Source organism: Heteronotia binoei, chromosome 2 (assembly GCF_032191835.1).
Source record: "Heteronotia binoei isolate CCM8104 ecotype False Entrance Well chromosome 2, APGP_CSIRO_Hbin_v1, whole genome shotgun sequence".
NCBI lineage: Eukaryota > Metazoa > Chordata > Lepidosauria > Squamata > Gekkonidae > Heteronotia > Heteronotia binoei.
Window position 1 is genome coordinate 168,935,746 of NC_083224.1, and position 19,866 is coordinate 168,955,611.

The window sequence follows — 19,866 nt, forward strand, 5'->3', positions numbered from 1 at the left end:
AGTGTTACTGTTAGGGTATATGAAAATAAAGGATGGCAGTTTTTATCACTTCATTTACCGTCTGCCTTTTTCGCAAAAGCTTCCAAATAATCTGGGTGTCTGTATTTGATTGGGGGAGTGAGAACTGTATGGCTTGCAGAGAAACAATGGCCAGCCTACTTTTGAGGGACGGTAATTCTGGAGCATCCGTGTTTTGGGGAGAGACGGAACTAGTCATGCCCAGATGTGGCAAAAGTAAGTGGTGGAAGCTTATTGGAAGGGGGCCATGGGGTGGATGGATGTTTTAATTGATTAGATCTCTGTGTCACATTTTTCCCAAGTGGACTGGAGTAACTATATAACATTCCCTGTATAAGTGTGTCGTGGTTCACTGTTTTGAGATTACTGACCTGGGTCAAATACGAAGTAGTGGCTTCTCAAAGGATGGTGAGACGGTCATCCAGTAAGCTTCCAAGGCAGAGTGGGGATTTGACACTCTAACCACTACACCACACAACAGCTCTGCTTTCAAAAATACAAGAACAAAGAGGTGAGCCTAAAGCTGATTTTGAGAGAGAAAAAATACTTGTTTGCTTTTTTAGCAGAATGAAAAAATCAATGTCTGGCCAATATGTTTAGATTTAATCTGGGGACAACAATGAAATGAAAAATAACTTCCTGTCTTTATAAGCAATTCATTATATAGAGTTGCCCCAGAAGACTGTGAGAGAAATCTCCCCCACTCTGTTCTCTCTACTGAGATATGGTTGGTGGTGCATTTTCTGGCATACTCCATCTCTTTCACATTTACAATATGATCATAGATTTTGGTTGTGAGTAAAAAGAATTTAAGAATACAATTAACTGGAATGTGCACAGACTCCCTTTTTGCTTTTGCGGTAGACAAGCAATAGCTTCTGAAAATAAATCTGCTTCCCTGAGCTTGTGCAGAATATTCACCTTCTGAAAGATAATGTCATTTTAAATAATGTGTGTGATGTAAATATGAACAATTCCATACAACATCTAGCTGTTAACTGATTACTCAATAGGAACTATTTGTAATTGTATGATATCTTAAAGACATATTAGTATTAACCATTATAATATTGTATGGAACATGTTTACTGTTACCAAAAATCATAGAACAAGTTTTCATGACTTATTACTGAGTATTGGCAGGTAGTGGAAATGGTGAAATTGACAGAGTATATTCTGTTTCAAAATGGGCAAAGATCAACAGGGACTTCTTTATTAGTTTGTTTGAGAAGCCTTCCATCAATTTTATGTCAATTGTAAGTCTGCACACTTCCAAAGTGTTTCATGTTGTTTGAATTTTTAAAATGCTTGTGATATTTTCTGTTTCTTGTTTGTGGCATTTGACTGAATGGACCCAAAGTCTGCATTGTTGTTCACATTGAGGGTATTAGAAAAGAGGGTGTTCTCCCCCCCATACCTTCCAACATTATTTCTCAGGTAATAGGTGCAAAAGTAGCACTGTGGTTTGGAATCAGCTTTCGTAAAATCACCCTATTGTTGACTGAAATAAAGCATAAACCTCTTTTATTGTTCTTTAATCACACCAGCCCAAGTGGCAAAAATGGTACCAAAGACCTGTCAAGCCACCATGAGAGTACACTTCCTATGACATGTGTTTCAGAGAGGTTAGTCTGGAGCCCTTTCTTTGGTTCCTGTTTTGAAAAGAAAACTGGGCCTTGATTTTATTGAATTGATAATGGTATTGGCCCTGTGGGATCAATAGTTGGCAGTGGGAAGGAAAGGAATAACAAATAGTTAGCTTTCACTATGGATAAGGCAGATGGAAAGCCATGGTGTATTCTCAGACAGAAAATGCAGAGAGATGACATGTAATGTAATCCTGGTATCTTATCAACAGACATCAGGAGTGTTACATTGATACAAGCTCCATGTACACACTACTGGTATGTGTGGCAGTTCAAAATGCTGTTAAGTCACAGCTGACTTATGGTGACTCCATATGGCTTTCAAAGGAAGAGACATTCAGAGGTGGTTTGCTGTTGCCTGCCTTCATGTAATGACCCTGGTATTCTTCGGATGTCTCCCATCCAAATACTGGCCATGGCTTAATTTCTGAGATCTGACTAGATCAGGCTTTGTTGTTCAGTTGCACAGTCAATTCCGACTCTTTGCAACCCCATGAACAAAGTCATGCCAGGCCCTCCTATCTTCCACCATCCTCCGAAGTCTGTTCAAATTTGTGTTAGTTACATCAGTAATGCTGTCCAGCCAATTTCATCTTTTGCCATCCCCTTCTTCTTTTGCCTTCTGTCTTTCTCAGCATCAGGATCTTCTCCAGTGAGTGCTCCCTTCTCATTTGGTGGCCAAAGTATTTGAGCTTCAGCTTCAGCATCTGACCTTCCAGGGAAAAGTCAGGGTTGATTTCCCTTAGGACTGACTGATTTGATCTTCTTGCAGTCCAAGGGACTCTCAAGATTCTTCTTCAGCACCACAGCTCGAAAGCATCTATTCTTCTGCGCTCGGCCTTCCGTATGGTCCAGCTGTCACAGCCATACACTACCTGGGCTATATAGGTAAGGGCACTGGCATGTACACACTACTTTTACAGGCACAATTACCACTGTCTGAAATAATTAGATATGAGTCAGTAGCACTTTTGAGACCAATGAGAATTTGGAGGTAAAAGCTTTTGAGAACCAGAGTTACCTTCGTCAGATTTGTATATAGTTGTTCTGCAAACCAACATGGCTATCCTCTGAAACTATGTGAAATAATAGAACAAAGTTTTAGTTCACTGGCACCTTTAAAACCAATAACTTATTCAAGGTATAAGTTTTCATGTGCACACACACTTCTTATTATATGCAACCTCCATTATGAAATGCAGCCTTAGGCATGGTTCCTGTTGTCATTTCCTCTCAGCCCCACCTTTACTTAAGAGCAGAACCATTAGTGGAAACTTTTCCTTTGTTTCCCCTCCTGTTTTTTCTCAAGCTTGCATACCAAAGGGTATAACTATTTCCTTAGGAATATTCCAGCAGGTCCTCTTATGCAGATGTTTTCCTAAAGCAATCAGAACTGTTAATTGTAAATCTTCTTTTCTATTGTTGATCTCCACTAACTGTCCCTTTTGTCTGGCAAATTTCTTATAGCTTGTGGGAACCTGTTTGCCTCAAAGTAATGCTACATCTAAGCCTGAATATTCTCTTGCAGCATTTACATTTTCAAGTAAAATATGCCAATCCACAGTTTGTGTATAGTTTAGTTTCTTGGTACAGAGAAGGACCAGTACAGTTACTTAAAAGTGGTAGGCTACCAAATTAGCAATAAATTCAGATAGGTAGCCATGTTCGTCTGATGCAAAAGAATAACATTTGTACAACAAAACCCAAAATTAAACTTTGTTGGCCTTAAAGGTGCTACTGGCCTCAGAATTAGCAACAAGGCTAATGTATTTCTGAGAAAATTCTTCTCTGCAATAAAAATGGAAGTCAATGTCAATCCCATCTGCTGAGTATTGAAGGAATACTGAAGATCAGAATTTTCTCAGAAACATCTTTTAACTAAAATTCAAGTGTCCCATGTGAGATTTGCTACCCTGATGCAAACTTTCAGATCTGGGATCTTGATTGCCTACATTATAAGTACATTTACTGTAAATTATTATGTCCTGTATGCTTGGGATAAAGTGAAATGCCTTGGGGAAATGAGAGCCCATGACAAAAGGAATGGTGATTTTTCTTAATGATTGTAACTATTACATCAGTGAGTCTTCAGTGTTAGGCTGTCTCCAGCGAGTCATTTCCTATCAGGGCTTGGTGGACATGCCCTGGATTCCAGCTGAATAGAGGGGACAAAAGTGTCCTATGTATAACAAAGTAGCAGGTTTAGCTTCTAACAAAGTCAGAGAATAAGATTCTGCTGTGAGCTGGCAAAAGTGCTGTGGATCTCTCTGGAGATCTGATGTGGGGTAGTGTAAAAACAGCACAGGTCTGTTCCAGAGGGAACCAACCCAGGTAAGGGCTGCTCTTGGAACCTCTCACTCTTTAGGGAAAGCAACAAAGTTTGAGTCCAGTGGCACCTTTAAGACCATTTTGGGTATAAGCTTTTGTCTTCTTCAGATACACACACATGAAAGCTTATACCCAAGATTAAACTTTGTTGGTCTTAAAGGTGCCACTGGACTCAAAATTTGTTGCTTCAGACCAACACAGCTATACACCTGAATCTACCCTTAGGGAATATAAGGCTTCTCTAAATTTTGCCTTTGCTCAGTCTAGTAAAGGTGAACAAATTTTAATCTTCTCAGCAATTGCTTCCAGCCAAACCCATGCTTGAGTAAAAGTTACTTTCCAGAATACTTCTGTGTTAATAATAATCTTTTGTTTGGGTGATAAGAATTAGAACCACAACAGTTCTGTAATGGTATAAGATGCCCCCCCCCTTTTTGTAACCACATGCTTCTTCATATCTGTATTTGAAAGCTAATTATGTTTTTTGATTAAAATTGTATTGAATCTAGGTCTCTTAAATTTTTCTGGTTTTAAAAAGTTAAACTGTAGAACTGATGCATGTAAATAGTAGGGCACACAACTGGCTGCTCCCAGATCTAAAGCTTGTTGATTTCAAGCTGGTAGCCCAGGCAAACCTAGATTGCCTCCAACTTTCCCTTTCAAGCTCACACTTTACATGCTGCTTTTAATATTTTGTACCATTTTAGATTGTATACTGCGTTAATACTACTGCACCTAATAAAAATGTACTCTAAACATAGTTCTTAATCTTTCCCTCAATGTGTCCACAGAAATGGAAATAGACCATCATGGTATAGAAATGACTATGAAAGAAATACAAATTAACGAGGAAGAAACAGAAACAAAAATGAAGGATGAAGAAACAGAACAAGAAATGGAAAAAAAACCTAACAGAAACCTACTGGATGCATCATCTGAATCTCCCAGAGGTTTGTTAGTCCACTGCAAGTTTGTGATGTGTTAGAGATATTTGTATGAATCTGGTTATGGAAATACATTTTTTAACATACTTCCTGAAATAGAACAATGTAGTTCTTTCTTTTTCCCCGAGCTATGTTTTCTAGCAGACAATATTGAAAAACGTCTGAAATACCAGTTTCTGTATCCGTTCTTAAAATTCCTCTTCCAACATTTTGTAAGCAAAACATTAAAATATAAATTAATGTACCACTTAAATAGTTTCCACACATTCACTGTATTTGGACAGCAATGAAAGTACAGCCATGTAAACAGCGCGTGATTCATCCTTCAAACTAAGGTGCTCAGACCAAATGTTTCAGATTTTGCAAACAAGCTAATGTTTGATTTTACTATGCATGAACCGCTTTCTGTTTAAAAGACTCAACCATATGTAATTTTGTGCTCATTACAAAAATTGTTCCTTTAAAGGGAAGTTAAGAGATAATTTAAACCATGGGGAATATTAACATTAAGTCTTGTACTTGGGTAGGAAGAATCAGTAGAGGGAAGTTATCTTGAGTGTTGATTTTACAAAAAGAGCTATGGCACTGATGCTCTTTGGGAACAATCTTCAGCAGGTCTGTTCAAACAAAGTTCCATATTATTCAGTGGGGCTTACTCTCTAGAGAATGTTCTTAGGATTTCAGCAGGGAAATTCTGTGCCAAGAGACATTTTTTGCTCAAATTCTGCAGACAAAGCTGCGCAGTTTACTTCTGTTTAATGCAAAGCAGATGTAGTAGCAGCAGGCAGATGCACTATAAGTAAGTGATAGGCCAGGGCTGTATGGTTAGGTGTATGTGCAAGATGTCATAGATTGGAGGATACAGAGATGACGGTATGAAGCTTCCAGTTGCTGCAAAGCTTCTGAAGAAGTAACTTTTGATTACAAGCTATGTACCCCTGCCAAAAAAGTAACTTAAAAAAATGAACTGTTTTGTTTTAGAGAAACACATTTCAATTCAAAGAACACTTGCTGATCTAGAGAAATTGGCTGGTCTGAAGGAAGATGGCATAATCTCAACTGTTTCCCAGAACACAGACTCTGATGTGGCAGGTATTTAAGCTAGCTCCAGCAAAGAGAAAGGTATGGCTGAGAGGGAATGTATGTAGTCCTAGACTCTTAGAAGTGCACCTAACCTAATGACTACAGGAAAACAGCTAATCATAGATCCTGAATAACTGGAGAGGGTTCATCATTGATCTTAATTTGCAAGCCAGAAGAGGGGCCATGCAGGGTAGTGGGCTATGAGCTATTGTTAGGAGTCTGTGTATGTGTGGAACACTAGCTGCTTAAGTGCTGGCGAATAACAATATTATGTATAACAATTGCAAAAAATGTAAGTAAATTCATGCACCATTGTGGGAACTTGCAGATATGCCTTTATCCTCTCTGCCAGTTGCAAGCCAGGAGATGCACTTGAGCTAGTCCTGCTGGCAGAGGAAAGCAACTGGCAATGGCATCAGCACTGCATGTTTGTTTGGAAGAAGAAGAGGAGAGATCAGGCATCATACCCCTGCCTGGTTCTTGGCATAGTCAAGCTAAGATTTAACAGCTGAGATACTATGTAAATAAAACTGCCTCCCAGCTGAGATCAAAGTAAAACAGTCCAAAGCAGCTCTCATAATCTAATTTGGTTACAAATTAGTTCCTTCATAATCTAATTTGGTTACAAAGAGTTGCTTTGTTTTGATCCATCAAACTTGGTTCTTGAACAGTTTGCTTGGAAAGCAAATGTGATTGTCTTGAAAACCTCAGAACAGTGTCCAAGTTAACCCTGCAAAGCAGATGGGAGGGAAAGCACCCTGTAAAATGGGTGCTTATTAGGGTTATTGTGTCTCTTCTTATTTTGGTCTAATTTATATTACCAGGTATCAAGAAATCTTGTCCTCTTTGCCCTGAAGACAAGTTCAAAGCTTGTTATGGTAATAAGCTCCATCGCCACCTTCAGAATCTTCACTGGAAAGTGTCTGTTGAGTTTGAAGGTAAAGTTGGCTTAAATACCACTGTATTTCTGTACTGTAATGTCACCACTGTGTTTCTGTACTGTAATGTCACATTGGCTTAAAGTAAAGTTAATGTTGCAGTTTTTCATTTCTTGGTTAGTGCTTCAAGTTACAAGACAAAATCCACCGTTCATAGAATCATAGGGTTGGAAGGGTCCTCCAAGGTCATCTAGTCCAGCCCCCTGCACAATGCAGGAAATTTACAAATACCTCCCCTGCACACTCATCCAGTGACCCCTGTTCCATGTCCAAAAGTTGGCAAAAAACCTTCCAGGATCCCTGACCAAACTGGCCTGGAGAAAAAATGCTTCTTGATTTTCTCTGGGCATAAACACTGATACAACCTTTTGTGCCCTCCCTCTCATGATCTGTCTTAAGTTCACAGAATTAGCATTGCTTTCAAATGGTCATCTAGCCTCTGTTTAAAAAACCCCAAACAAGGAGAGCCTACCGCCTCCTGAGGGTTGTTGGGTAGCTTGTTATAAACTAAAGTTTAACTTGACCAATAAATCTGATCAGTGTTGATAAGATACTTTTTTGTCTGCAGTTGGCTTAAACTGAAGGCCCAGACAGCACAGAACTTGCTGTCTGTCATGTATCATTCTGAAGTGACCAAGCCCTTTCTACATTCCAGGCTACAGAATGTGCATTTGTCACTTAACTTGTCGCCCCGTGAAACCAAATGTTGCCGGAGACCAGGTACTACAGCTGTAGTTATACAAATGCTCGTCTTTTTGCACAAGCTTGGGATAATTAAGAATGTTTCAGTTTTGGCCTGAGAGGCACACGGAACAGCTTACAGTGACACATCATATATACAAAAACAGGATAAAACCAATGACTGAAGAAAGCAACAAATCATACCAGAGCCTAGCAATGACAACCAATGAACAACCGGCAGCATAAAACACCACAGGTCAAGAAAAGAACTGATTAGCTCCAAATGCGTTCTGAAAAGAGCTTTATTAATTAAAGCCAACAAAGGAGGAGTGAGATGGTCCTTCTTAGGCAAAAATTTCCATTGGCACTGCCACCAAAAATGCCCTATCCTGCATCACTGTCCGCTATACCTCAGATGGCAGAGATTATGGAGAAGGGCCTCTACTGATAATGTTTATGTCCTGCCTTTGCTTGTGACTCAAGGTGGTTTAAAAGTTAAAATTAAACCCAAATGATAACCTAAATTTACAAATGAGATTTTTGTACGAGAAGATAGTATGTGACATACTCTGGTCTCATACTGTTGAGGGGTTTCAAGGAGAAGTCCAGCACCTTGAATGGATCAGAAACCAACTCTGAACTAATGAATGTGTTTCAGCATGAGGTTATATCATTAAATTGACCTTCCCCCATTATATAAATTATTAATGTTTATTATGGTCTCTTCCAGCAGCTGTATTCTGAGCCAGCTGTAAGAAACCATTAATGAGTTCAGAGACTAAGAGCTGTACTTTCTTACCCTTCCTGTCTATTCTTACGTATGGAATTGAGGGAGGAAAAGAAATGCTGAATACGCACGTTCTTAATCATAATATTTATACCTATATTTTGTACTTATTTTTGAACAGGCTAGAGGGATGATAGTGTGCCTGTTTTATTATTTGTCATTTATATAGATTATTTACATTCTATATGAAGTTACGTTAAAAATAATTTTTAGAAGTTTACATAGAATACTGTACATATTGACTTAAATTTACCTTGCGCTCTGCAGATTAATTACATGTCAAGTTGAGGAGAAACAGTTTGGTGTAGTGGTTAAGAGTGGCAGACTAATCTGGAGAATTGGGTTTGATTAGCTACTCCTTCTTGTGCAGCCAGTTGGGTGACTTTTGGTCAGTTACAGTTCTCTCAGCTCTTTCAGCCCCACCTACCTCACAGGGAGCCTGTTTTGGGGAGAGGAAGGAGAGGAGATTGTAAGCTGCTCTGAGACTCTGAGTGTAGCCTGAGACTCGGAGTCACCCTGGCGCTAGGGGTTCTGCCACGCACTACCCCCCCCCCCAGACTCTAATCGCACACTTTGACATCACCTGAAAATGCTGGCTGAAGCAGCCACCTTCTCCTTCCTTCCCTCCAAATTGGGGCAAAGGAATAATGATTTAGGCAGCTGCTGCCCAGCCCTCTCCCTCTGAAGCGGGGGAGTATCTGATGGGGTGCGAGCAGGAGGGAAGGGTCAGCACAGGGAGGGGGCGCCTGCCCCCACCCCACACGGCAAGGGGACGCCCTAGACAGCCACCTACCTTGCCTACTCCCATATGCTGGCCCTGGGTGAAGTATAGATCCAAACCTCCTCCTCCTTTTGTCCTGACTAAAATTAGGCCTTTGGAAATGGTGTAATAGCAGCACATCGGGAATTCTAGAAAGCAAGTTTTTATCAAGTTGTTAAAAAGCCTATAACAGGTTGGCAGGAAAAGATTAGGAGTCAAGGTACTTGCTTTACACCTTGTAGAGATATTACATTTAAATTAAGATGACATGGAGAAATGTGAAGTGAGACAATTCTGCTTCCTTTCATTCTGCCATGAACCAATAATTCCAGAAAGCTGAATCATGAGCTCACAAGTTTTTGTGGGTAAAACACTAGAAAAGACAGCCCAAAGCATAGTAAGACTTTATCAAAGATTTCAGGTTTTCACGGCTGGTAACATCATTAGGGTTTGTAGAATCTTTCGGGATCAAGTGCCGTGTTCTACTGGAGAAGACTTTGCTTATAGTTCTGAGATTTTAGCTGTGGATGAGCTACACATGAACTTCTAAATAAAGACAGGAAGTGTTTGCCTTTTTTAATGCATTAGCATGGTCTTTAGAAACATGTGGACAATTTACAGATGGTTACATGTGAAACTGTATGATACAGCATCATAATAATAATAATTTGGTTATCGTCTAAAATAGTAAAATATGCTACATTCCATATTCTTCTTTAAAAGCCATTCAAAGTGACCTCACCTACATGAAGCCATCTTCTTAAAAGTCACAGTAGAGCTGGTTGGAACAAAGTTAGAGCTGGTTGTTGATGAGCTTCTTGGGCAAGGGAGTTTCATAACAAGGTTAACACCATGTTACCTTGCTCCTCGTTTTGCCAGTGTTAAGAAAGGTCTCATAGTAACACAATCTTCAATATCAGTGTGCAGATGGGATACATATTGTATAGGACAGGGGAGTCAAACATGCAGCCCAGGGGCCCTATCAGGCCCCCAGAGGGCTCCTATCATGCTCCTGAGCAACTGGCTGTCGTCTGCTTCCTTCTCCCTGTCTCTTGCTTCCTTCTGCATCACAGCTTGCTTTGCCAGGCTTGCTCAATTGCACAGGAGTTACAAAGCAAAGCCTCTATTTTCTCCACTGGCTGAGGCTCCTCCTTTGGGGAGGAAGGTGGGAAGGAGTGCTTGCTTTGCCAGACTCCTCCCCTTCCTTGTCCCCTGGGAAGGAAGGAAAGAGCCAGAGCTTCCTTTGCACAGTTCCCTGGATTCCATAAGAGAAATGCAAAGAAACCACCTTTAAGACCCAGTGCTAATGTTTTAAGCATGTTTTATTTTTATTTTTTAATTAAATATTTAATTGGGTTTGTCTGTTTCCTTTATAAAGTTTATATCTCTGCTACCTAATCTTAAATAAGTACACATATGGCCCAGCCTGACATGGCCCAGCCCAACAAGGTCTCATTTATGTCTGATCTGGCCCTCATAACAAATGAGTTTGACACCTCTGCGAAGAAAATGCTTCCTGAAGTATTCTCAACCCAGCTGTTTAGGTCTTTAATTTGTATTTTATTTTATTAGATTTATATCCCGCCCTCCCCTTAATGGGCTCAGGGTGGCTAACAACCAGTAAAACAACATCAAAATATAAAACAATACTATACAGTAAAACAGTCAGTAAAATTACAAAGCAGTAAGCAGCACAGTCCAAGATCTTCAATGTTTATGGCACTCATGATACTAGTACAATGGCGTCAGTCATAATCAGCATTTTGAATGCCCAAACTGTAACTAGCAGAATTCTTTTAGTACAGTTGTAGTGTGCAACTCGAACCCACTAATATGGGGGAGGACACAATATGAAAATCAGTAGCTTCTGAACAGTGACTTCACACAGACCACATTACAGTAATCCAGCAAGACTTTGAAGAATAGCAGCTTTATTAAATACTTTATCTTAGGGGAGAGAACAAAACAGTATTAGAATAATAATTAAGAAGTCTCATTAGAACTTTCTGCTAATGAAGATACTGTGTTCTCAATGATATCATCCATAGATGTCTTTAATGGTTATTCATTTTTTTCTTATGTAGTCTAATCTTAATATTGAACAGCTTTTCTGATGCACTAACTCTACACTTTGTGCTGTAGATATCCCTAAAGATGGGAGCCCATTACCACTGCATTATCTGTTCAGCAACCATTACCCGAAGGGCTGATATGATAGGGCATGTTAAACGGCATGTTAATAAAGGAGAAACTGAATCTAGGTATAGCATTGGTAAGTATTTAGGTATCCTTGTTTTATTATAGAAATCTTGCATTGTGTTCATTGCATGTTACAGGTAGAATGCGTGATGCAGTTAGTATATATGGGAATATATCATCCTGTCTATGTTGTCGAATTTGAAGCCATTTTAAAAAGGATTTTCCATAGCCTCTGATATCATTAAAAGGCATTATGGCAGATCTTTCTTTATTAACTCCCTGACTAACATGGATGAATTAAAGCCTTTGTCTTTCAGTATTCGCTAGTGATGTGAAATACATTCAAAAGCTCTGTTGCTTATTTCTGCCCCCGCATACCCCTACTACAGAAGTCAGTAGACAATACTGACTTTGATGGACCGAGGGTCTGATTCAGTATAAGGCAGCTTCATATGATCTGCTTGTATCAAAATAAAATTAGAAATACTGTGGCAACAGTTGCTCAGCAAAAATCAGAATAGTTTATTTCTGATTTTGCAAATGCGGTTAACAGTATTTTTATTGGCTGAGAAATTTCTTTTTTTATGATTGCAATATTCTGAGCTGCCACTAGTATAGATCTAATGATTTTGAGTGCTTCTTGAACATCATAGAAAATGTACACACAGTCTGCTTAACACTGTTTCTCCCATTCTGAAAAATATTCTTAGCCCATGCTCCGAAGTCTACACATGAAGTTCTGAAAGAAACAGACATAGATGTACGAGTCCTTCCTAACTATTCTACACCACAGAAAACGGATTCCTATTTTAATCCCAAAATGAAGCTTAACAGGTAAGAAATATTGGGTTCTAGGGGATTATTCTAGGGAGCATTTAAAATATATTTCCTTTACACATTTTCAAAGTCACATAGTAGGTGACTGATGTTTCTGTAGTACAGAATCAGAGACTCTCGCCAAAGGCCAGTCAGTGTGCCAATGCCTGAAGAAGGATTTTAACCAAGATCACAACCCATCAGGCACAACATGGACATTGCTGGCAAAGTACTATGGGTTGGGTCCCAGCTGTGGTGGCTGGTATCCACTGGGGCTGGAGGAGCAGAGGGCAGGGGAGTCAGTGGTAGGCAGAGCAAACTAATTCTGGTTTTCTCTCCATCCTTGCTTGCAGTGACACTTTAGAAAAAGGTTAAGCAGAGCAGTACAGTCCCTTCACATGTACCTGATTCCTATGCAGATTCCAGTCTAATGCAGCCTCTCATTTTTGCTGTGTCGGCAACAATTAGGAATACCCAGTACAAGAAAGAAATTCTGCCACATCCCGTTCCCCAGCCCACCAATGAATACACTAAGAAAAGTAAGGTTAACAAGGCAAAGGAGGATCTAAGGGATGCTGGTTTCAGAGCAGAGGCTTTCCAGAAGCCCCAGCATCTCTTTGCTTTTAGGAGGCAACATTTTTTCAGAAGTTCTGGTAACAAAATGCTTGAATATATGCAAAGTGACTATTAATGGTGCAAACCTATGCATGTTTAACCAGGTTAGTCCTCCTATACTCAAGAGGATTCAGTCTTAGGCAGTTGTCTAGAGGGTTGCAGACTGGACTGAAAAAGATTTGGTTTTCCGATGGGAGGGGGAGCTCCTGCTTTCTACTCTGCAACTAAGTTACCAAAGGAGTTACTTTCCTTCACTGGTCTCAGAGCCAGGGGGAAAGCTGAAAGACAGTATTATCTTATTTGCCTTCGCACTAAATTTAATTGCAAAAAACATCTACATGACTTCTTCTCACCTGAATTTACTAAAAGGAAATCGTAGCCTCCTTCTCATTTGAAGGAGAAGGGCTGGATTTATTCTGTTGAATAGGCCCGAGTGTGAATACGGAAGAAAATGGAGGCTTGCCAGCGAGAATGGTAGTCCCTTCAAACTTTGGTAGCTATACTTTTTTCGTCTGAGATAGCCTTTGATAACTCAGTATTTCTTCCTAATCCCTCTTCCCCAAGAAAGAAAAAAACATTAACAGGGCTAATAAGTGGCTTCTTATGGATGTGTTGGTCAGTCAGGCATTTGAAACCTTCCCAATAGACTAATGTACTGGTATGGATTGACCTGGCTTAAGAAAAACCCTCCAACACTATAGGGAAGGACTTGCTTGCCTCCAGTGCTCAGGCAAAAGACAAGACAGAGACTGACTTAGTTAGCAACCTTCCACTTCCTGGAATTCTGGTAAGGACAGTAAGGATACAGGCAGAAGGGGGGGGGAGCCATAGTTGATGGGGCACTGATCCATTTGCCCTAATTAGTAGGTCATAATGGACTAGTCTGTGATGGATCCATTGGTTCCTTTCTGCTATCAGAAGATTTCATACTGGATCCAATACTGCCTGCTCTATGTGTGTTGCCACATTATAGTAGTGGGAGTTTATTCTATCAAAAATAAATCTAATAATCTACTAGACTTAACACAACAATATTAATAACTACAGGGAAATGTTTTTCTGCAACTCTTTTTAGAAAATGTTGTTAAAGATCAAGCAAGAATAAAGTGTATTTTTACAATTGTTTTCATCAGGATTCCTTTTCTCTTCTTTTAGGCAGTTGATAGTCTGTGCTTTGGCCGTTTTAGCTGAGGAGCGGAAGCCTTTGGAGTGTCTGGACGCATTTGGAGCCACTGGTAGTATCTTCTTCTGGGCTTGGATTCACTAAGTATTCTTTGTAAAAATAGATTGTATTCACATTCTGTCATGCGCCTGGCCATTCCAGCAAAGGAGATACCAATAATGGAAATAGATAAATACTTGGAATAGAATTTGTAAAAGTCCTGTTGCTCTTGGCAGCCGTTCTGGGAGCAAAGATCTGCATATTTTCCAGCCTTAGAGGGAGCAACCTCAGTTCACAGCATGTACACAGAAGTTAGAAGAATTTGTTTTTCATTACATGTACTGAGAATGTGAGTCTGTTTCTCTGGAAACTGGTTTAAAGAAAGAAAAAGGAGAAATCTCTTTTACCATAGTGCATGCATATAACTGTTCTATTGCATGTCTTTTGCTTCCTAGGGATAATGGGATTACAGTGGGCAAAGCATCTTGGAAATTCTGTAAAAGTCACAATCAATGATTATAATCAGAATTCTGTAACAATGATACATGAGAACTGTCATTTAAATAAGATGAAGGTAGTGAGCAGCCGCAAAGAGGAAGATGACTGTGAAGAAGAAAGGGAGGAAAATATTCCTACCATTGAGGTGACACAAATGGATGCCAATGTCATCATGTACTTGAGAGCATTTGATTTTATGTAAGTCAGCACTTTCCTTCTCTGATACTTCTCAGATCCTCAGGGGAATATAGCTTGGTGTGGAAGATCCAAAATTGTAATACTTTTGCAAAAGGCAACACTGATTTGTTGACAATGACAAAACATTACATTTTATGGAATAGTCAGCTACTGAAAGGGGGTATAAAATGGAGTAAATTCATGGACTTGATATTGTAGGAGCATGTTGCCACAACTTAATAGAAATTTTGCAGAAATTAACTGACAGTCTGTATGCATTTAAAATTATATATGTCCTTTAAAAATGATTTATTATTCAAAGGACTTGATGGAACGAATCCAATTAAAGCAGCAGTTTATATTGCTTCCATTGCATCTGCACACTATAAACCTGTGGAACTCTTCTAGGTGGTCAGGGACCTATTGGGTTCTAGCCTACAGGAAGAGGTGGACTACTCTGTATCCACTTCATTAATATTGCTAAGACCTTTGTGCATAAATCTCTCACATCAGTTAGGAGTTGGATTCTACATTAGCAGGACTGTATGGTCCCAAAGTTCTGGCTTGTCCAGTTGTGTGGGATCTCTTTCAGCTTGTTCAGTCTGCAGATGGGACACCATTCTTGGAAGTTTAAGACCTAACACCTGCCTTGTACAATGCTTGCCCTCATGACTGTTTCAGTCTGCCAGAGGGAAGGCTAGCAGACTGAGTCCAGGAGACAGTAAATGCCTACCTGAGTAAGAGGGTGATCACCCTTGTATTGAAGCGGGCAATGGTGCATCCACTCCTAAAGAGAACTATTTTGGACCCAGGAGAGTTGAATAACTGCCATCCAGTCTCAGATGTCCCACTGTTGAGCAGGGTGATTGAATGGGTAGTGGCTAGGCAACTTCATGGATGATTGAATGAAGCAGATTGTTTGAATCCATTCCAGTCAGGTTTTGAGCCTAGTTATGGGGCTGAAATGGGCCTTGGTTGCCCCAGTGGAAGACCTGCTCTGGGAGATAGACAGGGAGAGTGCAAGGCATAGAGGCAGTTTAAATGGATGAGGGTTAACAAGCTGAAACTTAGTCCTGATGAAATGGAGCTGCTACTGATGAGTGGAGAGGTTTGACCCAGGAGTTGCAGTATCTCCTATTCTGGATGGAATTGTACTCCCCCTAAAGAGGCAGGTTTTTAGTATGGAGTGTTGCTACTCACTCTATGATTCTATGACCCAGGCTTCTTGTTTGGATACAGAGGTTGCAGTGGTGACTAGGGCACCTTTCACCAGCTTTAGCTGGTGAGCCAGTTGCAGACCTTCCTGGCTAGAAAGATGTTGCCACTGTGGTGCATGCCCTGGTAGATTAGATTGCTGCAATGTGCTGTATGTGGGGCTGCCCTTGAAGACTATCTGGAAACTACGGTTGGTACAGAACGCTGCAGCCAGTATTGACTGGAATGAGTTATAGGGACCATATAATTCCAGTCTTGTTCTACCTACAGAGAATCCCAATTTGCCCAGTTTAGAGTATTGACTTTTAAAGCCCATATGACTAAGGCCAGCATAAGTTGAGGATTACATATTCCTCTATGACCCTATGCAACCACTTTGGTCATGTTTGAAGGCCCTGCTTTGGGTGTTCTCATGTCTGAGACTAGACAGGTGGGAACCTGGGAAAGGGCCTTCACAGTTGTAGCACTGAAGCTAAAGAACTCTGTCCCCAGGGAGATTCGTCTGTCTCCCTCTCTCATCCCTAGCAGATGAAGACTTATTTGTTTGGCATTCCTTCATTAACTCTTATTAGTTCTCCTCCCTATTTGTGTGGGTTTAAATGATCTATATTTGTAATTTAAACACTGTTTTTAACATGCTGAAATGTTTCTGATGTCCACCACTTGGGACTCTATATTGGGTGAGAAAGCGGCATTAAAAGGTTTTTTAATGAATACTTAATATACAACAGTACAAAAGGCAGCGCATTTTGCCACAGCAATTGTAATTATAGCAAACAAAAACAAACCACATCAAATAGAGGATCAGTCAACAACCTATTGAGACAAAATAGTCTTCACCACTTAGATGTCCATGGAAAAGATATCTGACAAACCTTTTGGAAGTGTGATGCTGTATAATAATTATAGCTCTAAATAAGATTGTATTTTATTTTTAGCCACCTTGAACCTATTTTATAGACAAGACAGAAATCATTTAAATAGATTTCCCTACCTTGCCTAAGATGGTGGAGGATCCAGTGAAAGGCCTCCAAGGAGGCTCTCAGTGAATGTTCTGATTCCTACAGAAGGAAAGAGATCTCCAAGTACCTGGGGTACGGATCATTTAGAGAATTTAGAAGGCAAATTCTGCACTTACATCTGGAATCAAACTGGAAAGGATTGCAGATTTTGCAACACATGTTCACTACTGTGTGTTCCAGCCAACAACCCAGTTGTAACATTTTGAAACTTTCAGGAGGTTGTCAAAGGCAGCTCCAGCATATTATAATGGTAACTATAACATCACCAGAACATAGAAAACCATATTAAAGTCATTACTTTCCAAGAACTACTACAGCTGGTATACTGACAGAAGCTATATTTAGCTGGGGAAACTTACTTGCGCATGCCCTCTGAGGATAAAAGCATGTGAACTTATCTGGAAATGTGTCTTGCTGCTTTTGTATGTAGAAGAGAGCCCATGGAGAGGAAACAAATAGATACTGTCTCTATATGACCCAAGTACCCACATTTTTATTTTATGTTATTTCAAATGAAAGTATGGATAAGATCAGTAAAACTCTAAGGATACTTACATAGAAATTAGTTCTGTTGAAATTTGTTAGACCATACAAACAAAATGCCATAGAGCAGTTAGGATAGCTTTCAGGGAGGAGAGGGGATCAGGTGCCCCATTTCCTCTTCTCCCTTCATCCCCCAAGTGCATGGCATTTTGTCCACAAAGATCCCCCAACTCCCCCCTCCAGAATATGAGCTGGGGGCATCACAATGGACTACTGAGGGGAGGAGGAGGTTTGAAACATCTGTGGCCCCTTGCAGTCTGTAGAGCCCTACCCTGTGAGATTAACTTTCGAGTAAACATGAATAAGATTGTGCTGTAAAGCTTGTGTATGATTTTTAATGTATGTTTATGTGCTCTTGCCCACTCTGCCCAACAGACATCTGGACCCATTTGGATCTTCAGTGAACTATCTAGATGCAGCGTTCAGAAATGTGCGAAACCTTGGTATTGTGTCAGTGACATCGACAGATATCAGCTCTCTGTATTCCAAGGCTCAGCACGTGGCTCAGCGCCACTACGGCTGCAACATTGTGAGGACAGAATATTACAAGGAACTGGCAGCTCGCATGGTAGTTGCTGCTGTGGCAAGGTACACTTACAGTTTCTGGGGGCAACTGCCTCACACTCTAGTAAAAGACAGAAGCAGCATTTTTCGCTAATTGAATCCTCTCATGTAGAGACTGTGCAAATTGCATCTTTCTTTCCAAGTCTTCCAGAATTAGCTAGGAACATATCTGCTGTAAAAGCAAATTAAACACTTCGGATCAGGACTTCGCAACATGGCACACAAAGCTGAATACAGATCGACAGCCATGTACTGGGACCTGCTGGGTAGTCTGCAGTCCTTTTTTCAGTCACCAGCAGGCATTAAATGGGATTGAGCTCCTGGTGGATAATTTACATGACTTCTACACTGTGTTCAGCTTGATGGGTTACTACTTCTGCAGGCTTGGAGAACCAAGAGCACAAGCATCTGGGGGAGAGCTTTGCTTTTAACTTTGAACAGTACGGGAAACAGCTGGCTCCTGATAGTAAAGAAATACTGTGAGTTTAGCTTCAAATCTTGGAAGTGAAGTCTTGCCCCTCCCTGTTTGTTAGAGCTTCTTCCTCCAGACTGAGAATTTAATCAAGTTTCCCACAACTGCATGTCTGAGGGGGGAGGAGGCTGATAGGACTAAATTCATCATGCCGCCTCCTTTTCTGGCTATGTCTGTGTTCATTCTAAATTCACCTTCACACCTCCCACCCACCCACCATCCCTCTCCAATGCGAACCACACAGGAAGACATTTAGAGCTGTTAAAATGTGTCAGCCTCTCATGTTGTAGCATTCTTATCAGTATATAATTTTATGTGGTGGAACCAAAGTTAAAACACCTGGACAGCTGGCAAGAAAGCAAGTCCAAGTTCCTGACACCTAGTTTCCTATGTTGAGGGATTTTTTTAAATCTTTCATTCCTTCTGTACCCCAATCTGAAATTAAACAGCCCCAGCACAGATTTATCAGTTCAATAAAGACTAGGGTCAAGGCATTTTTTTTTTACAGATTTTTAATTATAGACACCATTTCAAGAATGGAGTATTATGTAGTTCAAAAATTAACGGTTCTTAGGTTTTGGATTCGTGATATATTAAGCCTTTTATTGTACTTAAAAGGATGTGAGATGATATAGTACAGCCTGATCTCATCAGATCTCAGAAGCTAAGCAGGGTTTGTACCTGGATAAGAGACCGCTAAGGAAGACTTTGCAGAGGAAGGCAATGGCAAACCACCTCTGCTTAAATCACTTGCCTTGAAAACACTGTGGGGTTGCCACAGAGTCAGCTGCAACTTGTTGGCGCTACACACACACACACACACAAACACACACTGTGCTCAGAACTTATTAAGAAGGCATTGTGGGTCATACAGTTCATTGATTTAAAAGTAGGAAATATAGAAGGTCATGTAAGGAAATCAGTTAGCTGTGACCACACAACCTTCAGTCACTATAAACAATAGGATATTGAGGGAGGGTGAGTTCTTGCTAAATTTCCTAAGTAATAGCTTGTGTTTTTGCAGAGCTGCTGCACGATGCAACAAAGGCATTGAAGTTTTGTTTGCAGTGGCCTTAGAACATTTTGTTCTTGTAGAGGTGAGAGTATTGAGAGGACCCTCTCCTGCGGATGACACTGTCAAGAAAATTCGGTACCTCATCCATTGTCAGTGGTGTGAAGAGAGGGTTTTTAAGAAAGAGGGCAACATGATAGAAGGTAAGAATCTGTTTTTATATACATGTAGTTCAAGCTTGATACCAGTGACTATCACAGCATCTGTTTTGGTTTTGTTGCTGTTGAAAAACTCTGTGCTAATAAAAGCGTTTTAGTATTGTGTGTTGCATGACAAATTGTGTTTGTTTTTCATTATTATCATCAAATTATCATTGTTTTTATCTT

The 19,866-nt window shown here is 40.2% G+C and overlaps 1 protein-coding gene across 2 annotated transcripts in view; it reads left to right on the forward strand.

The window, feature by feature from the left end:
* Positions 1–19,866, forward strand: part of TRMT1L (tRNA methyltransferase 1 like) — a 29,088-nt gene that overhangs the window by 409 nt on the left and 8,813 nt on the right. The window contains exons 2-14 of one of the 2 annotated variants that reach the window (XM_060232396.1): positions 296–460; positions 500–529; positions 2,300–2,552; positions 4,784–4,942; positions 5,918–6,028; positions 6,844–6,957; positions 7,613–7,677; positions 11,328–11,457; positions 12,095–12,218; positions 13,971–14,050; positions 14,433–14,673; positions 17,808–18,020; positions 19,493–19,683. In XM_060232396.1, the coding sequence (XP_060088379.1) occupies positions 4,786–4,942; positions 5,918–6,028; positions 6,844–6,957; positions 7,613–7,677; positions 11,328–11,457; positions 12,095–12,218; positions 13,971–14,050; positions 14,433–14,673; positions 17,808–18,020; positions 19,493–19,683 (1,426 nt within the window). In that variant the 5' untranslated portion in view covers positions 296–460; positions 500–529; positions 2,300–2,552; positions 4,784–4,785. The remainder of the gene's footprint in view (positions 1–295; positions 461–499; positions 530–2,299; positions 2,553–4,783; positions 4,943–5,917; positions 6,029–6,843; positions 6,958–7,612; positions 7,678–11,327; positions 11,458–12,094; positions 12,219–13,970; positions 14,051–14,432; positions 14,674–17,807; positions 18,021–19,492; positions 19,684–19,866) is intronic. The other variant, XM_060232395.1, reaches the window with a different exon arrangement.